A 19027-nucleotide genomic window follows, 5' to 3' on the forward strand; every position below is an offset into this window, starting at 1 on the left:
CGGTAACTAGCTTGCTGGTTACAGCTTTGTGAAATCCGCAGTGGTCCGCGGTTTGGCGGGATCTATATGGGGGCGGCAATAGTGTCACAGCGGAAGCCAAAAAAAAGAAGCTACTGTTCGAGTGATCGAGTGTCCAAGCGAAAGGATCCTTGAGGTTTTTCGCGGGTATTGATATTCGTCCGCATTATAGTGTTGCATGAAACGCAGAGAGAAGCGCCCTTCTCCACGCTTCCCACAATGCCGGAGAAAGAAACTTTCCACGAGCATATGCAAGTGCACCCGTTCCATCACCACCCCGGTCACCCGTTGGCGGCGGCACACCACGGTCACCACCATCCGCAGGCGGGACTGTCGGCACACGGATTAAGTGCAGCCGCCGCCGCAGCAGCCGCGGCCGCGGCAGCCGCCGCAGCCGCCAACAGTGGCGCTCCTGGCAGCGGCAGCTACGGTCCGCTGCAACTCCCGTCGGCTTTCGTAGCATTCCACTCGCAGCTTTCTTCCGCAGCGGGGCTCGAGCAGCGTTCGCCCCACGATGGCCGCTATGGCCTTTGGGATCCTACCGGGTCGCCTTCGGCTGCATCGTTCCACCATCCGCACCATGCCTCGGTTCATGGGTAAGTGTGTAGAAGCAGAAGCCCGTTGGGAAGTAGTTCATTCCCGATCCCGATCGAACCGAAATTGCTGATTGTCTGATCTGATTTGTCTCAATCCGCCGCCTGTTTCGATGAGCAATGAGTTCATTTTTTCAGTACAGTACAAAAGATGGAACGAGTAAACAATGCCTAATACTGTTGGAATTCGGTAACAAAAACGCGCTCCTCAGTCACGTCGTAATGCGCTGCACAGAATGTAGAGGAACTACACAGCACAAATGAACCTGATTAGAACAGAGATGTTGGGCCACCCCGACCCCCGGACCCGTTGAATGTCACGGTGGAAGGGTGGAGCCATCAAAAACACATGTAAACACATCCTCCAAACAAGACGCAAGACAATGAAGCGGCAACGGACGGGGTGCGCGTTGAATGCTGCCCGACGGATGGGTGATACATATTTATAAATAAAATAGACAGTTTTTATGATGCGCCCGCCCGTCGCAGGAAGGCTGTGTCGTCGGCAAACGTCGTCGGCAAACGTCGTCGGCAAACGCCTCTTTTCGAAAACCGAAGCTGGAGTCGGAGTTGTCGGTCGGGCAGAAGCAACATTCAAACACTGAACCCCCGGAGCAACGACGGCGAATCTCGTAGATCCTTGTTTAACGAGGCCAGAGCTTCGAGCAAAAACAAAAGAAATTGCTAAGCAACGATTTACCGGTGTGCAATTAATGTGCATTTAAACGACAAACGGAAGAAAGGGAGGAAACTCTTTTAACTCCCTTATCTTGCTGCTTGTTTGAGTCATGGCACTTTTAGCACTCCTAAGTTATGGAAAATAATGTGTATTTCTGGTTCACAGACTCAAGTTCATTAGTCTTTTCATAAAGACATGCATAAAGAATGGTTTTGTTTTAGCAACATTCTTTAATAATGCACTGATTTCCTTGCCTTGCCGAAAGCATACTGTGCTTCGGGGTTCCTTAACGCTAATCTATAGTTCGTGCGGAAGTTTAAAAAAATTGGTCCACCCAATTAGTTGAAAAAACAAAATGTGCTGAAAGTGTAAATTAGCATTCGGAGCACGGATCGGTGCATGACGTTAAAGTTAACGATCGATCCTGCTGGTTCCGTAGAAAAAAATACACACACAAGCTGTCGTTGAGGAGTCCGGGAGACCTGTCGCTTTTTCTTCCGTTGCGAGTGCTTAGTTTTTGTATCACACTGTGCGTTCGACACTGTATGGCCGCTTTCGTTAATCGCCGAAGGATAGGGACCCGGGAAAGCTGAACATGGCAACCTTGCCACTCACTACGTGATCGAACGCGAGGGTCTAAAGCAACAGGTCTTAGTCGGGAGACTCTAGGATCTTCGACTCTACAGGATACTTGGGCCGGTCCCGGTTGTCCCGTTGCGTTCACCCTAATCAGGGTTCTTCGAATGGTGGTGGGTTCAGCATGTCGGGGGAAAAAGGTCACATGTGCATGTCCGTAGGCCAGGCTTTCAGTTCCCCAGAAATCCAGTGGCTCCGTTGCACAACGTCTGGATCGTGACCGTTTCGTTGTGGGTCGGGATCTTAAATAGCCGACAGTGTTTCGAGAATTGTCCGGCACGGCAGGCTCTTTCTGCCGATGAGGTCAAAAACTAGAACCCCCCTGCCAGCATCCGAAGGGTGCGCTGTCGACATTTGACACCTCTACCTCTACTGCTCTGCGCCTTCGAGTAAACGGCGATAACTGAGTGCGGCGGTGATGATGGCTAACAAAAACGGAACGAAAAAAGTGGTTCCAGTTTTCTTGGCCATCATCGCGACCATTACTTTTTAGCAGCTTCTACTGCGCTGACGTTTGACGATTTTAGAGGATTATGAGAAACCGCCTTTTGCGGCAAATGACAAACACGCTACTGCCACGTAACCTTAGCCTCCGGGATCAAATATCGTGTTGTGGCGATGCGTGCAGGAGAGAGAGGGAACACGGACATATTTTACTGTTGGGAAACTGTTTGCCTACAGAAGCACAATAACTATTAAGGGTTTGCTTGGCTAGGTGCCCGTAATTTTCTCAATTCGTCACCTATCACACGTGCGACCTTTTCACCGACCGCGGGCGTAAGGCTGATGGTGCGTAAGAAACATAACACTTCCTCTTTCATCGCCGGTTATCCAAATGTGGTGTGGCGCATTCGGACGGCGGCAGTGCGTCGGTGCGATTCATTTCGTTCTCGCTCCCTACACAACAACCCCCCGGCCAGGAGCGTCGGACGTCGATCATCCAGTTTTGTCACATTTTCTCCTTCCTGTTTGAAGGAGCCATTTTCGTCGAGACTTGTGTGCACTCTGTGTTTCTCAGCGTCCGCTATTACCGGTTGGCCGGACGAACGACTACTCGTGTGTAGAATGTGCTGATGGAGGCGATGGAGTTCAGAAGGTTCAAAAATAAATATTTCTTCCGCTTGCGATGTGGTAGACCACAAAAAAGATTGTAGCAATAATGTTCACACTATACTTCAGGCAAGCCTTCTTTACATTCTTCCCCGTTGCTGTCGATCGACGATGCAGACGAAAGAAACAGCATCGGAAGCTGACAGTGGCGGATCGGGCCGGTTTTTTTTTATACAGACCTTCCAGGTTCGGTTCTGCTACAGCGAACACAAGTTTGCCGGAGATATGCCGGACCACAATTTTCGAGCTGCTCTCTGGAAGGTGTCTGCTTTCGTGCAGTCTTGTGGAACAAATTGCACGAGAGAAGTTATAGGAGCCGAGCAAGGACTGCTGAAATTCTTACTTGCCAAATTATCAAATTGAGTGGAAAGTCGACGGTTTTTGTCATTGCTAATCGTCTAGATCGAATTACTTTGCCGCCTGAAACCACCGTTCTGATTACTGTTTAACCGATCATGTGGGGCTTCCATCTTGTCTTGCCTTCGAATGTGTTGTCGTTATCATCCCTTTGAGCTTGCCTTATTTGTGGTTTTTGAAACGGAGCATAATAAACAGAATGATTGAAAACATCCGCTGTTCATCAACGGCTCCGTTACATCGCACTTGTACACCAGTACGCCTTGACTGGCTGTTCTTAATTCTATCAAACACACAATAAATCTGCAAAAAATGAATTAATTTTTTTATCAATCTTCTCGCCGGCATAGACGATATGAACATCAACGTGTAAAGTGTGCAACATTTCGTGGATCGAAAATTAGCGAATCACTTTTTAGATCATTGATAATTTGTATCACATACGGTCCAAAGCCTTGAAGGAATCGGTATCGCAACCTAACTCGGTCACAGGCACACGATGGAAAATGAATTGGACACGATGGAAAACATGCTTCCTTAAAAAGATCATATCATCGCTTTATCTACCTGTCTACCGAAAAGAGGGCACGGGCACGGGCACCGTTGTCTTATTCAATCGGCCGGTGGCAATCGACCCTCACAAATTAACACATATCTGTCGGAGTCACTTTTCTCACGAAAGGAAACCCAGACCCTTCGTCCGATCGTTCACTCACGCACTTTCTGGTTGTTTCAAATCTAACAGTTTGTAAGCGAAGTTCCCTGTGTCATTGTTTGCATAAAACGATCCCCGACCAGCCGGTGATCCAATCTCTCATACCGAACGTTTTTCTCCGGATTCTAACAATTGCCAAGTTCAAAAGTCATGCCACTGCTTTTTCTTACTCTTACTTTTACGAACATATTTTATCTGTGTAAAAAAAATTGAGGAAAAAAAAGCTATAGGCAAGGAAAAAGGATCGACCGAGGGAAAAGGGAACATACACTCTTTATTTTGTTCGGCACTCGTCAACCGCTGTGCTGATGTGTAAAGTCTCCGGGTGCCAACTAGCATATTCGGCAACGGAGGCGGATATGATCAGGCAAATTCTTCGTGTTCGAACACCAGCGTGCTCCGGTGATCCTTCCAGGAGATGCTATTATTTTGTGCCTGCCTGTTTCGTTCCATTCGGCTTACAACGTCCCTTTTTGTCGCACAGAAACGCCTAATAGCACATATGGGATGCAAGTGTAAAATGAGTAATGCTCAAAAAGGACGAAACTGCAGACGAAAAGGACTCACCGAAGATCGGTCGGTCGGTCGTTGCTGTCGCAAAGACCATGCCAAGAACTGCTCTTCAAAAGATGAAACGAAACCTTGCTGGAATTCGTAGAAAGGGAGAGATTTTTTTATAAGTGAAATAATATAACAATCCGTTCTAGACCCGGACCCTCTGGTTGAAGTGTGGTCTTTAATGACCGTCCGACCAACCGTTGATTTTTAATCAGGTTAGTTATATAACATTAGTTCTAGTGGGGAAGTTATTGATAAACTATAACTAATTTTAAACGCAGTTTTACATTGCATCATTTGCATGCTATTTAGTATGCATTATTCGTACAAATAAGGGTCGAATGTTGAGTAATTCATATTGATCAGTTTACTGTCGCTCGTTGGAACAGAGCCGTTGCAAAACGAACTGATCACTCGGTTATGGAGACAAAAGCAGTCTGAAAAGGTGACAATCGCTTTTGCGAATACAGTCAGGCGACAAACCACACTCTCTACCAGGTTGAACGCACCTGGACATGATCGGGTTTCTTCGTGACGAGAATTAATCTTCAACACCATCACGGGTATCGTTTCTCTGTGTTAATTGTGCACTCAAATCTGGAGGAGTCGCATCAGGTTCAATGCAAACAATTGAGGCAAAAACATTTATAAACAGTTAGCAACTCACGATTATTGGCGTTCAAGATAGAAACAGTAAATAAGACAGTCCTGAAGAGAACGGGGAAAAAAAACAATAAAGTGATCGGAGCAACCGCAGTAGCACCAATAAAAAAGCTCAATCACTGATGATCGGTTAATTATCTCTTCTTGTACCAGACGCAACATTTCAATTACTTCACTATAAACTGCTTGATCGACTTCCTTTCGTCGTCGTGGCAAAGCACGGTATATGTCGTACGCTGTCCTTGTGTATACCGATGGTTACGAACCTGCTGCTCCACCAAGCAACCCGAAAATTTCCGTCGCACAATCAACCAGCAGCAGCCAAACGAGTCAGGGCAACAAATTCAGGTTGATTTTGAAGAGAAAAAAAACCAACAGGCGGCCATTCTGTATCCGCGAACTGTCCGCAGAGACTGCGCTGCTGCGGATCTGCGGCCCCAATGTTTGGAGTCTGTTGCTACAAAAGGTCCGATGACTCCATCATGAAGTGTACGCGTCTTGTAGAGCGCGGCCACAGGAGGGACAAAAAATCGTCCCGAACGAATACCTACGAAAAGAAGTCCGAAGAAAACAATCATGGCCGCCAATCCCTTCGAAGGTGGCGGCGGCGGCGGCGAAAGTGGCTGTGATGAAAATGACGGTTTCTAGTGGTCTTTCCAGCCACACATCTTCCAGCGGGGCCCGCACTCGTCGCGTCCAGGTGAACGAGAAATGGGAGCTTCTGAGCTTTGCTGCTGCAGAGAGGACCACACGAAGGCGACGGCCCCAGAATGTGCAGGCCGAGGCCCCCCAAAGGCTTCACCGCGCGCGCGAGTGCACCTATCAAGCGCAAGCTTCGCCGATATTGGAGCAGAGGCTCGCGTTCAGATAGAAAGAGAGCAGTAATGAGATGAAAATACGTCGTACGTGGCAGCCGCCAAGCCCCAGGACGGTAGTGCAACTGCGGCCAACGAAAGGATAAGTAGAAGAAACACACGAATGGAGGACGATCGAATGGGCGCGAACGCAGCGCAAAGCGCAGTCCTAAAAAGGACTGGCCAGAACGGCCAAGCCAAGCCGGTCGACAAGTATTCTGGGACGGGACGGGAAGGAAAAAGTGCTAACCAGTTGCCGAGATCTCACGAGATACGATCGGAAGGTTTTTTTGTTGTTGTTTTTCTCGGAACAGGCAATTGCAGCGCTTGGTTCTGATGGTATGGGTGCGCATTAGCAGCAATAACTGAAGCTAAAGTAAAGCAGTAGCAATAAACATTTATTTACACACCGATGGCACTGAAAGTTTGCCGTAGAGAAGACGCCACATATTGGCACTATACCGGAGTGTTGAAGATGTTAGCATGGACGTCTAACAATCTACACATAGTTACTCTAGACTGCTTTGAAAAGTAAATTAACAGTGATTTCACTCAAATCCTTTTGCTCCTAAAATCTATCCTAAATCTCAATGCGACGGGTGCGAACGTCAGGGTGTTCCGTAAACAAGCGCAGGTCTTTCAGAATGGTCCGTCAGTTGGTCCTTTGCAGTATGACAGCTGAAAGTCGACAAAAAAAAATAAACAAACTAATCCAATGCTTCTGTGACCGTGCCACGCCAGGGGGATAAAGGCACACGACGAACGTGTAACTTTCTAAATATTGTTTGTGCAAATAAGACACACCAAGGGCAAAAAGACAACATGGATCTCGGGAGTCTTCTAGTTTTGTCAATGTGCCCCGGGGACGCTGTCTTACTCGAAAACTTTACAAAACGGAGAAAAAGCAAGCAATATGCTGGTAGTGTGAAAAAATGTGTTGTCGTACGGCAAGATAGTCTGTGTGGCCGCAGCTGAGATGCGCCTTGGCACTTACTTTTCACACGTCGTACGTTTGTTTGTTTATTTTTATGTTTTTTGTGGGTTAATATTTGAATGCCAACTGCCGTTTTGACTGCCGATGCGTGTGTTGCTACTAGTGCTGCTGCTGCTGTTTTTTACTACCGTTGCGGTTGCTTTGTCGTTGAAGCCTGTCTTGCTGCTGTAGGAGTGAATTCTGTACTGAGTTTGACGAAACGAATCCGTTTTGTTTGTTTGCCTGTGTAACGAGGGTGCCAAATCTGAAAACGATGCTGCTCCGATGCTCGTGTGTTTGCCGGAAATGAACGTCCCATGCCCATGAGATAGTTGCCTCAAACCGATAATGACAATTAGTATGTAGAAGAGTCCTTGGCAAACTCGTGTCCGAACGTTTGCCAAGAGATTCGAAGGCCGGGTGTCCTGTTTCTGGCGGTTGTTTTTATTTTTTGTGAAGTAATTTTCGGTGACATTTTCATCACCCATTCACACTTCATCACGATGCCTGCCCGTGCACACATGGCCACGCTCATGGAGTGTATCGAATATCAGTCCGGCAGATATGCAGTGGGCAACCTTCTTTTCAGGTCACCTCGATCGAAATCCCTCAGAAGACGGCAAGAGAGGACGGATGGCTGTTGGTGTCATGTGCTACTTGGAAACGTTTTCGCTGACATTTCATCCGTCTTCCAGATTTACAGGCTTGTGACCCACGTAGCCGGCGATGTCGATCGCGCAGCGGTAAGGCTTTTCGGCGGCTCGGCTGCGAAAGGCGGCGATCGAGGCGCGCGCGAAGCTCGCGATCAAAGCAAAATGAATGATAACAAGTCAATCATCCATGCATAAGATGCGAAATTCGGCGGAGCGTGCGTGTGTGTGTGCTAGGAGGGTAGGATCTGCGACTGCCGAAATAATGCAGTTATTCAAGGTGATTAACGCCGCTGTCGCTGCCACCGCTGCCCATTGCGAAGATTGATGCATCAGATGACGTTCCGGGGAAGCAAGAATGCCGGTGCCATTTTTTGCCGCAGGATTGGTAACGGTTAAATTGGGCGCGGAATTCGCGGTAGAATGTTGAATGATCATTAATCTTTGGATCGGAAAAAGACATTCAAAAAGTTAAGAATCGGTCGTGTTACCGTGGCTTTGATCGATCGGTGGATAAGGTCTGATGGCTATTTTTGCCGTTAATTTGATTACAAGTTTTGGACCTTTTTTGGTGGTGCATGGTGCGCCATCTGGGTACAATTACGATCGAGAAGAACGAGTTGAGGTACAATTGTAGTTCGAACGCAGTTTGGTTTTATTTCTGTGTAAATAAATATCATCATTGAAGTTATATTAGATTGGGGAAAAAGAAATCTACAGAAATCGTTTTGTATAATTTTTTTTATGAAAAGCTTCGCTTGTGGATATTCGATATAACGAGGACGGATGGATCGAGATAACGAGATATCGACCACTAAAGCCATCTACCGAGGAAATAATGGAGTTCTTATTTCCCAACCTTATATAAGATACATGCAAGACTCTATGATTAAAAAATACGTTACCTGCTCCATGAGGTATTATCTTTAGTTCATCCTAACCAGGACAACTGTCTTATCCAGTTGGCCGAGGGTCTATAGCATCCGAAGAAAAATACCGAACCATTTGAACCGTTTGACCGATCGGTGCTCAGGGTGTGTTGTTGAGCCAAGGCACCGTTCCCTCGTTTCCTTTTTTTGTTGTCAGGCTTCAAACTCCCAATAGAAACGCACTCTTGTGCCAAACTTATTCGGACAGGTTTTTTTTTCATACCTTCTCTGGAATTAAGACCGAAAACACTTCATCTCATCCCAACGCCGCTACGAGATCACTCCATCCGTCGGCATGGCCTCTCTCTGGGGAACGCAGTGCATCGATCTTCTGGCTTCTTTTTCGTTCTCCTGCGTACCTACCAATACTTCATCCACAATTTGGTAAGGTAGGGCAAGAAACGATCTTCATGTGTTCTGTCATGAGCCGAGGCAAGGAAGAGGTCCGTAGAAAATGTTGAAATTGTAATATCTTTGTTCGTGACCTAAGGTGCGACAACAAACGGTTTCTAAGCGCTAATTTGGGTCCTTCGCAAATCATGTGTGCAACGTTTTTTCCCCTCGCTCATTGCACTATTCTTGGTGATGTCTCATCAACTGCAGGCGGACTTTTCGCTTGATTTGAAGGGGTCGACAGGTGCACTGCTCCACGTCGTATCGGGCTCCGGGAGGGTATGTTAAATCACGATAAATTACGGCCAAGCGTTTCTGTAATTAAGTTGAGCTACGATCTCAACAAAGACGACGATGCCTGCGATTCCGAAAGTTTGCGTAGAGATCCTTTCCAATTCATTCATTGCGTAAGTACCGTACCGTAGCTCATTTTCTTGAATGGTGTTCCCTGCCCTGTCAGTCAACCTGCAGTGGATTTCTCGGAGGTGTTTTTTTTAAATCGATGAGAACCCAATTATCCCGCACGGTATAGCCGACGGTGCGTCCGACGTCTGTTGGTGTTTGGTTCGTTTTCGGATCATCTTCTCGGTCATCCGTGTGCTGATGACAGAGTAAAGAACAACGGATTATATCCAGGAACTGTGAGCGCAGGGTGGGAAGATTCGTCCGTTCGTGATGAATAATTGAGAAATTCGGCCATACTAGACACGGATCACGGGGTCGCAGTCCCAAACACTCCCAAAAGCCGCTAATAATAGTGATTCATAAAGCAGCCGCACAAGGGTCGGCGGAGATCGGTGGGCAAGTGATCGCCGGCCGCGTTCTCAGGTCTATCAGATTGATGTTAGGATCTGTGGGCACGACGGCACACATTCTATGCCACCCGTCATCACCAGATTTCGGAGCAGAAGATTACATGGTAGGTGAATTTTTAATTACAATATCGCTTCATGTTCGTGCTACATAACACATACTATCGGAAACTGGACGCCATGCTCGGTCTACCTTGTCGGTCCCTTTATTGTCCATCAAACACGTTGTTCCGGTGAAAAAAGAATATAATGGGAAGGATCGAGCTTAGGATTGAGTCATTTGGGCGGCATTTTGAGGAATTTATTTTCATGTTTGTTATAGCATTTGGTATCTGTTAATCAGGAAACAAGCCGGTGGCGTTTGACCAATACCGCTTCCTTTTCGTGAGACGATCGTCTTATATCATAGTGGAAGCTGCAAAGCAGAGCCGTAAACTAGTTAAAGTGAAAATCTCGAATTTAAAAAGGGGTTACAAATGTCGTGTACAACGATTTACAATTAATGTGTACTACGAAACGAGTTTCATGAAACGAAATGACGTAATGGCGATGTTAATTACCACAATTCTTCAATCTGCAACATTTGGAGAAGGAATCAAGGAAATGGCCATCTTACGGGTAAACACCGAGCAGGCTACACTGATTAAATGATTGTTTTGATATTATTCTTCGTCGCGTCTCATCGCCTACTGCCACCATCTTCACTGCAATCGAGAGCAGCAGCATTTCTTTCATACCATCATAATTACTGTATGAGCCGGAGGCCTAAAGATGACAGCAAAGCAGAACACAAAAGCACTAATCAACTCGATCGTGCGCGCGGAAGGTGTTCGCGTTAGTAACCCTTACCTCGCCTTCTGTCGCACGACAAACGAGACGAACTTTTTCAAATTATTAAGTCATTCAACTTGGGTCCGCGTGTCTGCCCAAGACAGTGTTGGCACACACGGAGATAGAAATGTTCCTTTGGAGCTCGGATCATCAAGCACGGAGAAGCACGGTAGAGTGGAGCAAATGTAAAAAAAAAGTGTACCCGAATAAGAAAGGAGTAACCAAAGAGGACACGACGAGGCTCGTCAAACCATTGCGTCAAATGAGTGCCGTGCAACGATGGCGATCGATGAAACAAAAAAAAACTGGTCATACTTAGCGACGAGAGGGATACTCGCGAAGGACCACCGAACTCTGTGGCCTGGCCCGGAACATAGCACAACGTTTCGCGTGTACAAAGTTAAACGAAAAGCATTAGTCTCGACGGTGCTGCGACCTAGTCTGCTTTTGCTCTCGCGGTCTGCGCCGGTGGCATCAAGTCCTCGGATGTGAAGGGCGCGTACTGGGCGCTTCATGTGGAATATGAAATGGGGGAAGAAATATGGTGCAGAAAAGAAGCCGGCAGGCGAGAGATGTTGTCGAAATGATAGAAGGAAGGATGTGTTTTGGACAACAAAAGAAAAATAAAAGAATGAAACCACCGAACGACTAAACAATCGTTCCACCAAATCTACCCCGAAGAAAACAAACATTAAAACTAGCGAGCGTATCATTGGCGATTGAGACGTCTCGTGCCGATGCCTTATTTGCGCTCCGTGTGTTTTTCTTACGACCATTCAACCCCCTGCATGATGATGTATGTTTTGATTATGTTTTCGGCCCCTCCATTTGTGTCGGATTAGAGATTTGTGAACTCTAAACCAACGGAGTACACTTGGAGACTCAATCGAAAGTTGCGATCGATCTGCAATCGAAAAAAGACAATATTTTAAAATATTTTCCAAGCCAACTAGAATACACATAAAACACAAAAACAAATCAGAAATGGCATCCACACGGCTACAGACTATTGCTGTTGAGTGGGTAATTCATTTCAGGAAAATAGTGAGACTATGCCATGTGGCCAAGCTCCAATCTGCTGCTTTTCCCGCTTGGACTTGGTTCGCAAACGCGGGTCTAAGACCGTTTCGCCGCCGACAGGCGCTTTACGCTAGGCTGTGAATTAATAGTTCGATTCCCGCTCGAAGAGACGAGAGGGTTGACGGTGTGTACGGGGTACCAAGGGACCCAGTCACATTCATCCATCCCACGCATGGTCACGACGGCGTTTATGCTTGTCATCAAACAACAAGCATATTTTACCTTTCCCTCTCGTTCCAAGCTTTTCCATCGGTTTTACGTACTTTTAATGTGACCCAAGAGTCCTGTGAGACACGTACCCCACGCGACTATGTCTGTGTCTAAACAGACATATCTATTCCTTAATAGACATGTATCTACGCCAAGCCAATGGTGATAGATTTGGGCTGCAGTTACGTTATCTTGTGAAACTTAAAACTAAATTAAAAATGGAATCTAAGGAACTGAAGGGACCATGGCTTTCGATGAAAGCGGAAGCAGTGGAATTATGCTGTAAACAGTTCATACGCCTCTGCGAAACCCTTCGTCTCAAGATTGGAAGAGAAAACAATAATTTAGTTGGAATGTCCAGGCACAACCAAATACTCGGTGGCCTCAGCGCGCTAACAGATTGTTTAAATACAAACAACAATCAATTGTTGGGGTTTGGCTGTGATTTCCAGGTTCGTCGCTGGACAATGTACTCTTTTGTGATCCCGCGGCCTGCGGCCTCCCAAATTGGGCTTTACCACCACCACCACCACCGTGCTGGCCCGTGTAGGGCCCGTTTTCACTCGGAGTTAGGTGGTGGTTCACTCACGGCGGCATCCTAATAATGCAGCTTTATGCCACAAGGAGCGATAGCTGGGGGGGAAAAAAGCACACAACAATCACTGGCAACATTCGACGGACTGGAAAAGCGCTAACGAAAACTGACAGCAGCAGCACGGTGGAGCAATATTTCACGATCCATCGAAAATGTTAACCATCAAGGCAAACAATCGGAACATCTACGGCTGCTGCTGCTGCTAATATGGCCTTTGCAGATGATGTATCTCGTCACCAGGCATGAGCGAGCAGCACCCAACCATCGGAAGGATTCGTCGAACCAGACATTCAGAGTGCGCTGGGTCGGCATGAGAGTTTCTGTCTGGTGGCCGTTTTTATGACTAACCTTGCGCGCGGTAGAGATTCGGTCAGTTTGCGGTACGTTATGAGAAGGCCCAGAAAATTTGTGGCCGAATGGAACGTGACGTTAGGGTGTGTGTGGAGACATATGGAGAACAATTTGTTTAATTTATGTTGGAACACGCATTTCTCTCGGACGATAAGCGACGAAGCGAAGCTGAAGAGAAACATTAGGAAACAATCTTCTGTTTGGTCAACGTTCGGCCTTTTGAAGAACGGACTGAGAAATGGCTCAATTTCCCTCCATTGCGGTGGTAGGGTTGTCTCACAGCTTTTCGGTTCTTTTTACACCCTCCCCCCCCCACCCGGTCAGGGTTAATTTAGGATCCCGTCCCGGCACAGTAGAAAGTTGTTCGTTGGCTTCAGATACTTTAGATAGCAGAGTACTTTCTCATCTCGCTAATGCTCCGTCGGCCAAGGATCAAGAAGCAAAGACGTTGCGAAGAAGAATCGGACAGAACCAAAAACTAATACACAGAATCTTCGGGATGACATTTATTCGATTAGGGGGTTTAGAAACTTTTCACTTTGGTTTCAGTTCCCGTTCAGCTGGGAGGAAGAAATAAATGTAATTCGTATGGAAATTTCGAAGAGCGGTCATTGTCAGCCATCAGGTCGTACTGTCTGCCGTCAAACCGCTCTGACCGAAGGTCCGAGAGGTACCTGCCCTGGCCCAAATCAATCGATTCCGTCCCCCGTCCCCCGGTTGGGTTGCCGTCTGAGTTTCCATTGTTCGCCTCAAACGTCGTCGGAACCTTCCCGTCCGTTATCGAGGCGAAGATTTCGTTACCATCGTCAGTTACTGGCGGGGGCTCTGAGTTCTCTCACGAGGCGCTTTGTGTGATTTGTTGTTTGATTTATGGGAGTTGTTTTGGATGTTTCGTTCGCCTGTGTTGTGTTGGGAACGCGTTCGTGTTTTATGTTCCAAACGAGACGGCCGAGCCTAGATCGGATGAACATATTTTATCATCCATTTTTACGACTTTATAAATTTAGGTTATTCAATAGTGTTACGCTCGCCAGGCCGCAAATTTGGTGAATCTTAATAAGAGAGGCAGGTGTAAATTATCGAATGAATTGGATGGAACGGACTTTTCACGTCAGCTGGCTAGAGAAATACGACAGAATGGACCACGCTACATCAGGTTTCTTTATAGCTTCACGCCAATGAAAGGCAAGCTCTAGTAAACCAGTGCCAGAAGCTACGCTACGAAGCGAAGTGATGTATGAAGTCATATTTTTTGTTTACTGTTTATGAAGCAGCAGTGGCCAGTTTTATGAAATGCTGGATGGTTTTTACGAACGTTGTACACTTTTCCTGCTTGCTTTTCCCCGGATTTGTCAAACGCTCACGTCGGTAAACGCCAAGAACAAAGTTCGTGCGTCATCGCATCTCGTGGAATGTGACCGCTTCCTGTCCATTCTCCTCTTTGTACTGATAACCCTGGCGCCACCTGTTTTCGGTAACTAGTTTTTTTTCTTTACTACCCATCTCCTGTGTGTTTTGGGCTCAATTAGGGTGCATCGATAAAATGCATCGAAGTAGCGCGGCTAGATAAGTGAAACAGATGGGTCCTCAAATGAGTGGAAACATCGGACAACATTTGTGCTTCGGAAGAGCCGCACATATCGCGGGATGTCTTTATGCCCCAACCAGTACCTGTTTGCGGACTCAATGTACTGCTGCGTCGAGACGGAGTCTAGGACCGGTTTCCAGGTTGTCTTAATTGGAATCCACACTCTTTCCACTTTGTCATCAGTTTCCGAGACTAATGGCTTTATTCCAACTTCCATTGTGTTGAAGTTCTTACCATTTCGCCTACCACATATACATCGGTCTAGAGTCCTTTTTCAACCCATGCTCTTCGCGTTTATCGTAACACGCAGGTAATCTCGATCACAAGCATTTTAGCGAGAGTAAAACCGAACCTGATACTTGTTCGTACTTGCGAAACAACCGAAAGGCTGTGCTTTAAAAATATGATCTTGAAGGTGCTTTGTTCTTGTGCTTGTTAAAACCAATGTAATCGCTTCATTGCGAGTTTAGTGATAAAATAAAATAAAATTGGAATAAGGGTATCCATATCCACACTGCGTAGAAGTTTCCGGCCAAGCAACGGTAAAGCATCTAAAACAAAACCGGTTTGTGGCGGTAGTACTAAATCAAACATTAACTGCTCGTAGATAAAGTCGTTGACTTGGGGCCCCGGTCCACACTGCAGAAAAATGTCGGCAAGGTAGTCTCAGCCGAAGCCCATTTCTTCCCAGCTTCCATATTGCTATGGCGAGATGTGACGTGTTGGTGGTACGAGGCTTTATCGAACGAAAGTTTTGTCTTCCGTGCCTCACCAATGCCGTAGTAAGTAGGGATGTTCCCGATCCCGGTTGGATGCCTCGGAGCGAAGCAGCAGTCAGCTTAGGTGGCTATAGAAAAAGCTGAGGCGAATATGCTAATCGAGAATCTTTTGACACCACATGCTGAAAAACATACAAATTGCTTAATTAAAGCGATGAACGAGTATATGTTTTACTCTCCCGTATTCGTAATCCAACAGTGACTTTCTTTGCTACGGTCCCGATCGTACGCCGCCCTGTGGCACGTCAAGTTGACATCATGTGGCGGAGAAGCGGCGGAATCGTTTGATAGCAACAGGAAAGATGGTAGAAAAAAAAGGAAATAGCGCTGTTAGATACGACCGTTTTGGAAGCTTACGGAGCCCAAGGGAATGAATAAGAACACAGATTAGGGTGAAGAAATATTTTGGACAATGATAGAGAGAAGGTGTATTTAAAAGGAAAAGGAAAAGACGAACATAGAGAGAGAACGAGAAGAAGAAAAAAGGTTCTACAACGTATAATTTATTGTTTGTATATCGCTGAAGAATGTCGTTTCGGAGCTGTCGGTTTTCATTTCTTACCGAAACCTTATATCTTTATTTCGATTATTTTAAAGAAAAATAGGGAAAAACAAATAATCCGGATCGGTTCGGTGGGATTGATCGAAATTGAACTATTGGGCTCGATACGTTAAGTAGAAAATGAACTAAACTATAGTATATAGAGACTGTATAGAAGTATACTATCAATAGCACACATTATTTTATACATATCGCTCATGTTCTTAATTTATCGTTAACGTTATCGATCGTTCACTTGTTCGTCAACACTCCGTTTTAACAATTCTACACACATACACTGCTGGCCAATGAAATAGGTAATTGTGTAAAGCTGGTACAATTTGAACTCTACTCAAACCACTACTTAACCAATAATCACCATACTGATACTGTACTTAGATACACTAGTTTACATCATTTTTTATCCATGTTGATGATATTTTACTTCAAAGTGACCGGTGTATTATCGCCTATTTTGACACCAGTTTGATTTGGCCTGGTCAAAGTAATAGGTAATTCGTTGTATACGCTGCGATTTCACCCGGCTTCTTGAAAGGAATTGGTTTATTTGATCTTGCTGCAATAAATTTTCAATTGTGAATTTAAAAAAATCTTTGTTTCCTGGTAGAACATCCAGAATGCGTAGAAGCACTCATTGCAATCCCTGAGGAAAGAAAGCTTGTGAAGAATCTGCGCAACGAAGGCGCGATGCACAAAAGCATCGCCAAAGTACTAGGAAGAGCAGTAAATTTTGTGAGAAATGCTTTGTTGTGAAAAAAAAGGAAAGGAAACGCGAGGTTAACCAAGAAAAACCAAGCCAACGACAGATCATCGCATATCATTTGTGGCCAAAGCAGATCCGTTTGGTTCGTTCAAAACGATTTGAACTATGCTCAATATCCGAGGTACCGAGGTACAATAAGGTACCGAGGGTTACGAAAAATAGGCGAAATATTTTATGGAGCGACAAACCCTAATTAAATTTGTTTCGTTCGGACTCTCAGTGGATTGTTTGATGACGTGCCGGCAAATAATTCCATCCCAGGTTTCGAAATTTTTTTTTTGAAAACATGTAGGTGGAAGTATTATGATTTGGGGATAGTTTTCATGATCTGGTATAGGTCCGCTTTCCAGAATAAAGAGCACCTTGAATGCTCTCGAGTACAAATCAATCATGGAAGACATTATGCTGCGTTACGCAGAGGAAAATATGCCTCTGAGATGGGTATTTAGACAAGAAAAGAATTTCAAGCATACGTCGAAGCTTATGAAATTGTGGTTTGATGGCAATAATGTGTCAGTTTTGCCTTGACCAAGTCAGCCACTCCTGACTCAAACCATATTGAAAACTTGTGGAATAGGTATTCCAGGTGGAAGCAAAAGTTGGCTGGACAATATTTTTCAAACAAAGATGGATTGTGGCAAAAAGTGCAGCATTCCATTCCAGTAAAAATTGTTAGGATTTGGTCAATTCGCTGCCAAGTAGAGTGCATGAAGTGCTCCAAAACAACGGCGGATACACAGGATACTGACTAATTTTTAAATAACATATTGACTTTTGATACTAGCAAAAGTGTATGCCGTGTAAATTTGATTAAAATTTGCCTTATTCACAGATTTACCTATTTTATTGGCCAGGTACTTTTCACTGCTTTCTATTGTAAAAAGCGAATTCCTAGAATTTTTCACCAGCATGTTTATTGGCCAGCAGTGTATGTGTATAAATTGAGCGCAATCGCAGAAGTTTATGTTTGTACAATTGTTTTTCTACGACTTTCGACAACCGTGCCCGAGTTTACGCCAAATTGCTAGAAACCGATTGTACAACGTCCTCTGTAGTTTTCTTTGATGGTTCCAAAACCAAATGTAGCGGTAGAGCCAGAGAACAAATAACAATGACGATGTTGTTATACAATAAGACAAAGGAAAAGATGCAAAATCTATTGCTGGAAAACAAACTTCTTAAACGAATCGATCACGACGCTCTCAATAAAACCTTGGTCGATGATCCAAGATCCTGATTGGCCGGGGTCGTGGATTGTCATCGTAGAGAAGAAATGTTCTCTCCATCTTTTACTTCCGGTGGCGTGGTGCGCGCGCATGGAGGACACATCCATCTCGAGCAGCCAAAGCTTCTCCTCGGTTTCTTCTTCAAAGGGCCGCCCTCTGTGAGGAGGGCTTTTCCATGGCAAGGCAAGGGACACAGGGCACGGGGCCGTCACCCCTCTCGTCACAACCCAGTGCATATCAATCCGGTGACATTTGGAAAAGTGCCGCGGGGCGGGTGTTGGTCGGATGCTCAATATCGCAGTGAATGGACTACATTTTCCACCGACCGACAAGTGACTCCGCTTCCGCGCCGTCGGTGATCGTTGCCAACTCCATAATGACTTTTCGTTTGCTTTGCCTGGATCTAGCGACGATGATTAATGTTTTGGTGCTGTGATGGACCGAACCTTTGGGAGGACCATCCAAAGGGTCGGTTTGTATCTTTGCCGCTCGCTGAGAATACCGGGACCAGCGTTGTACCGACACGGGCCGGTGCCTGTTATTTCTGCATGTTAGCGCTGCTCAAATGGAGCGGCAAAACTTGAAAGACCCACGACAGTAAACGCTACCCGTGTACCTGCTGCTGCCCGGGTGCTCGAAATCGGAGTTGGAGTTCCGTTTCGGGGTGCCCGTTCTTGGCGAGGAATCTTCCCGAATACTTCCGAACAAACGGACCGACCCGCCGACTTCCCTAGGGGCAACATTAAATTGGCAGGCAAATCATCTACCAATTTTGTCGATCCTTCCTTCGGCAGGGAATGTGTTCCGGAGGTCCGCTCAACTCGGCTCGGCGAAGGGTCGGGCGAATGATGATCGGTCAATTTCTTCGCGAGCCACACAGTCTCTCGACCTCACCGAGGGCTGTTCTGGGCGCTGAGGTGAGGTTGGTGAGTTTTTGTTTTTCTCCTCCTTCCTGCCTTTGCAGGGCCGCCGCCACGTTTCGTGTATTATTATTAGCACACGAGCGCGCTGATCCGTGGCTGATGACTCAATCAAATCGAAACATAATTAGACGTTACCAAGGTGGCAACGAAATCGAGATTGAGGAACTGGCTCCATGCCA

The 19027-nt window shown here is 46.0% G+C and overlaps 1 protein-coding gene across 1 annotated transcript in view; it reads left to right on the forward strand.

Moving 5' to 3' along the window:
- The first annotated feature begins 237 nt into the window (after window positions 1-237).
- The window catches only part of LOC128271690 (transcriptional activator cubitus interruptus), a 45796-nt gene continuing 27006 nt past the window's right edge, over window positions 238-19027 (forward strand). Inside the window, exon 1 of the mRNA XM_053009306.1 lies at window positions 238-614. Coding sequence (XP_052865266.1) covers window positions 238-614 — 377 coding nt within the window. The remainder of the gene's footprint in view (window positions 615-19027) is intronic.

This window comes from Anopheles cruzii, chromosome 3 (genome assembly GCF_943734635.1).
Source record: "Anopheles cruzii chromosome 3, idAnoCruzAS_RS32_06, whole genome shotgun sequence".
NCBI lineage: Eukaryota > Metazoa > Arthropoda > Insecta > Diptera > Culicidae > Anopheles > Anopheles cruzii.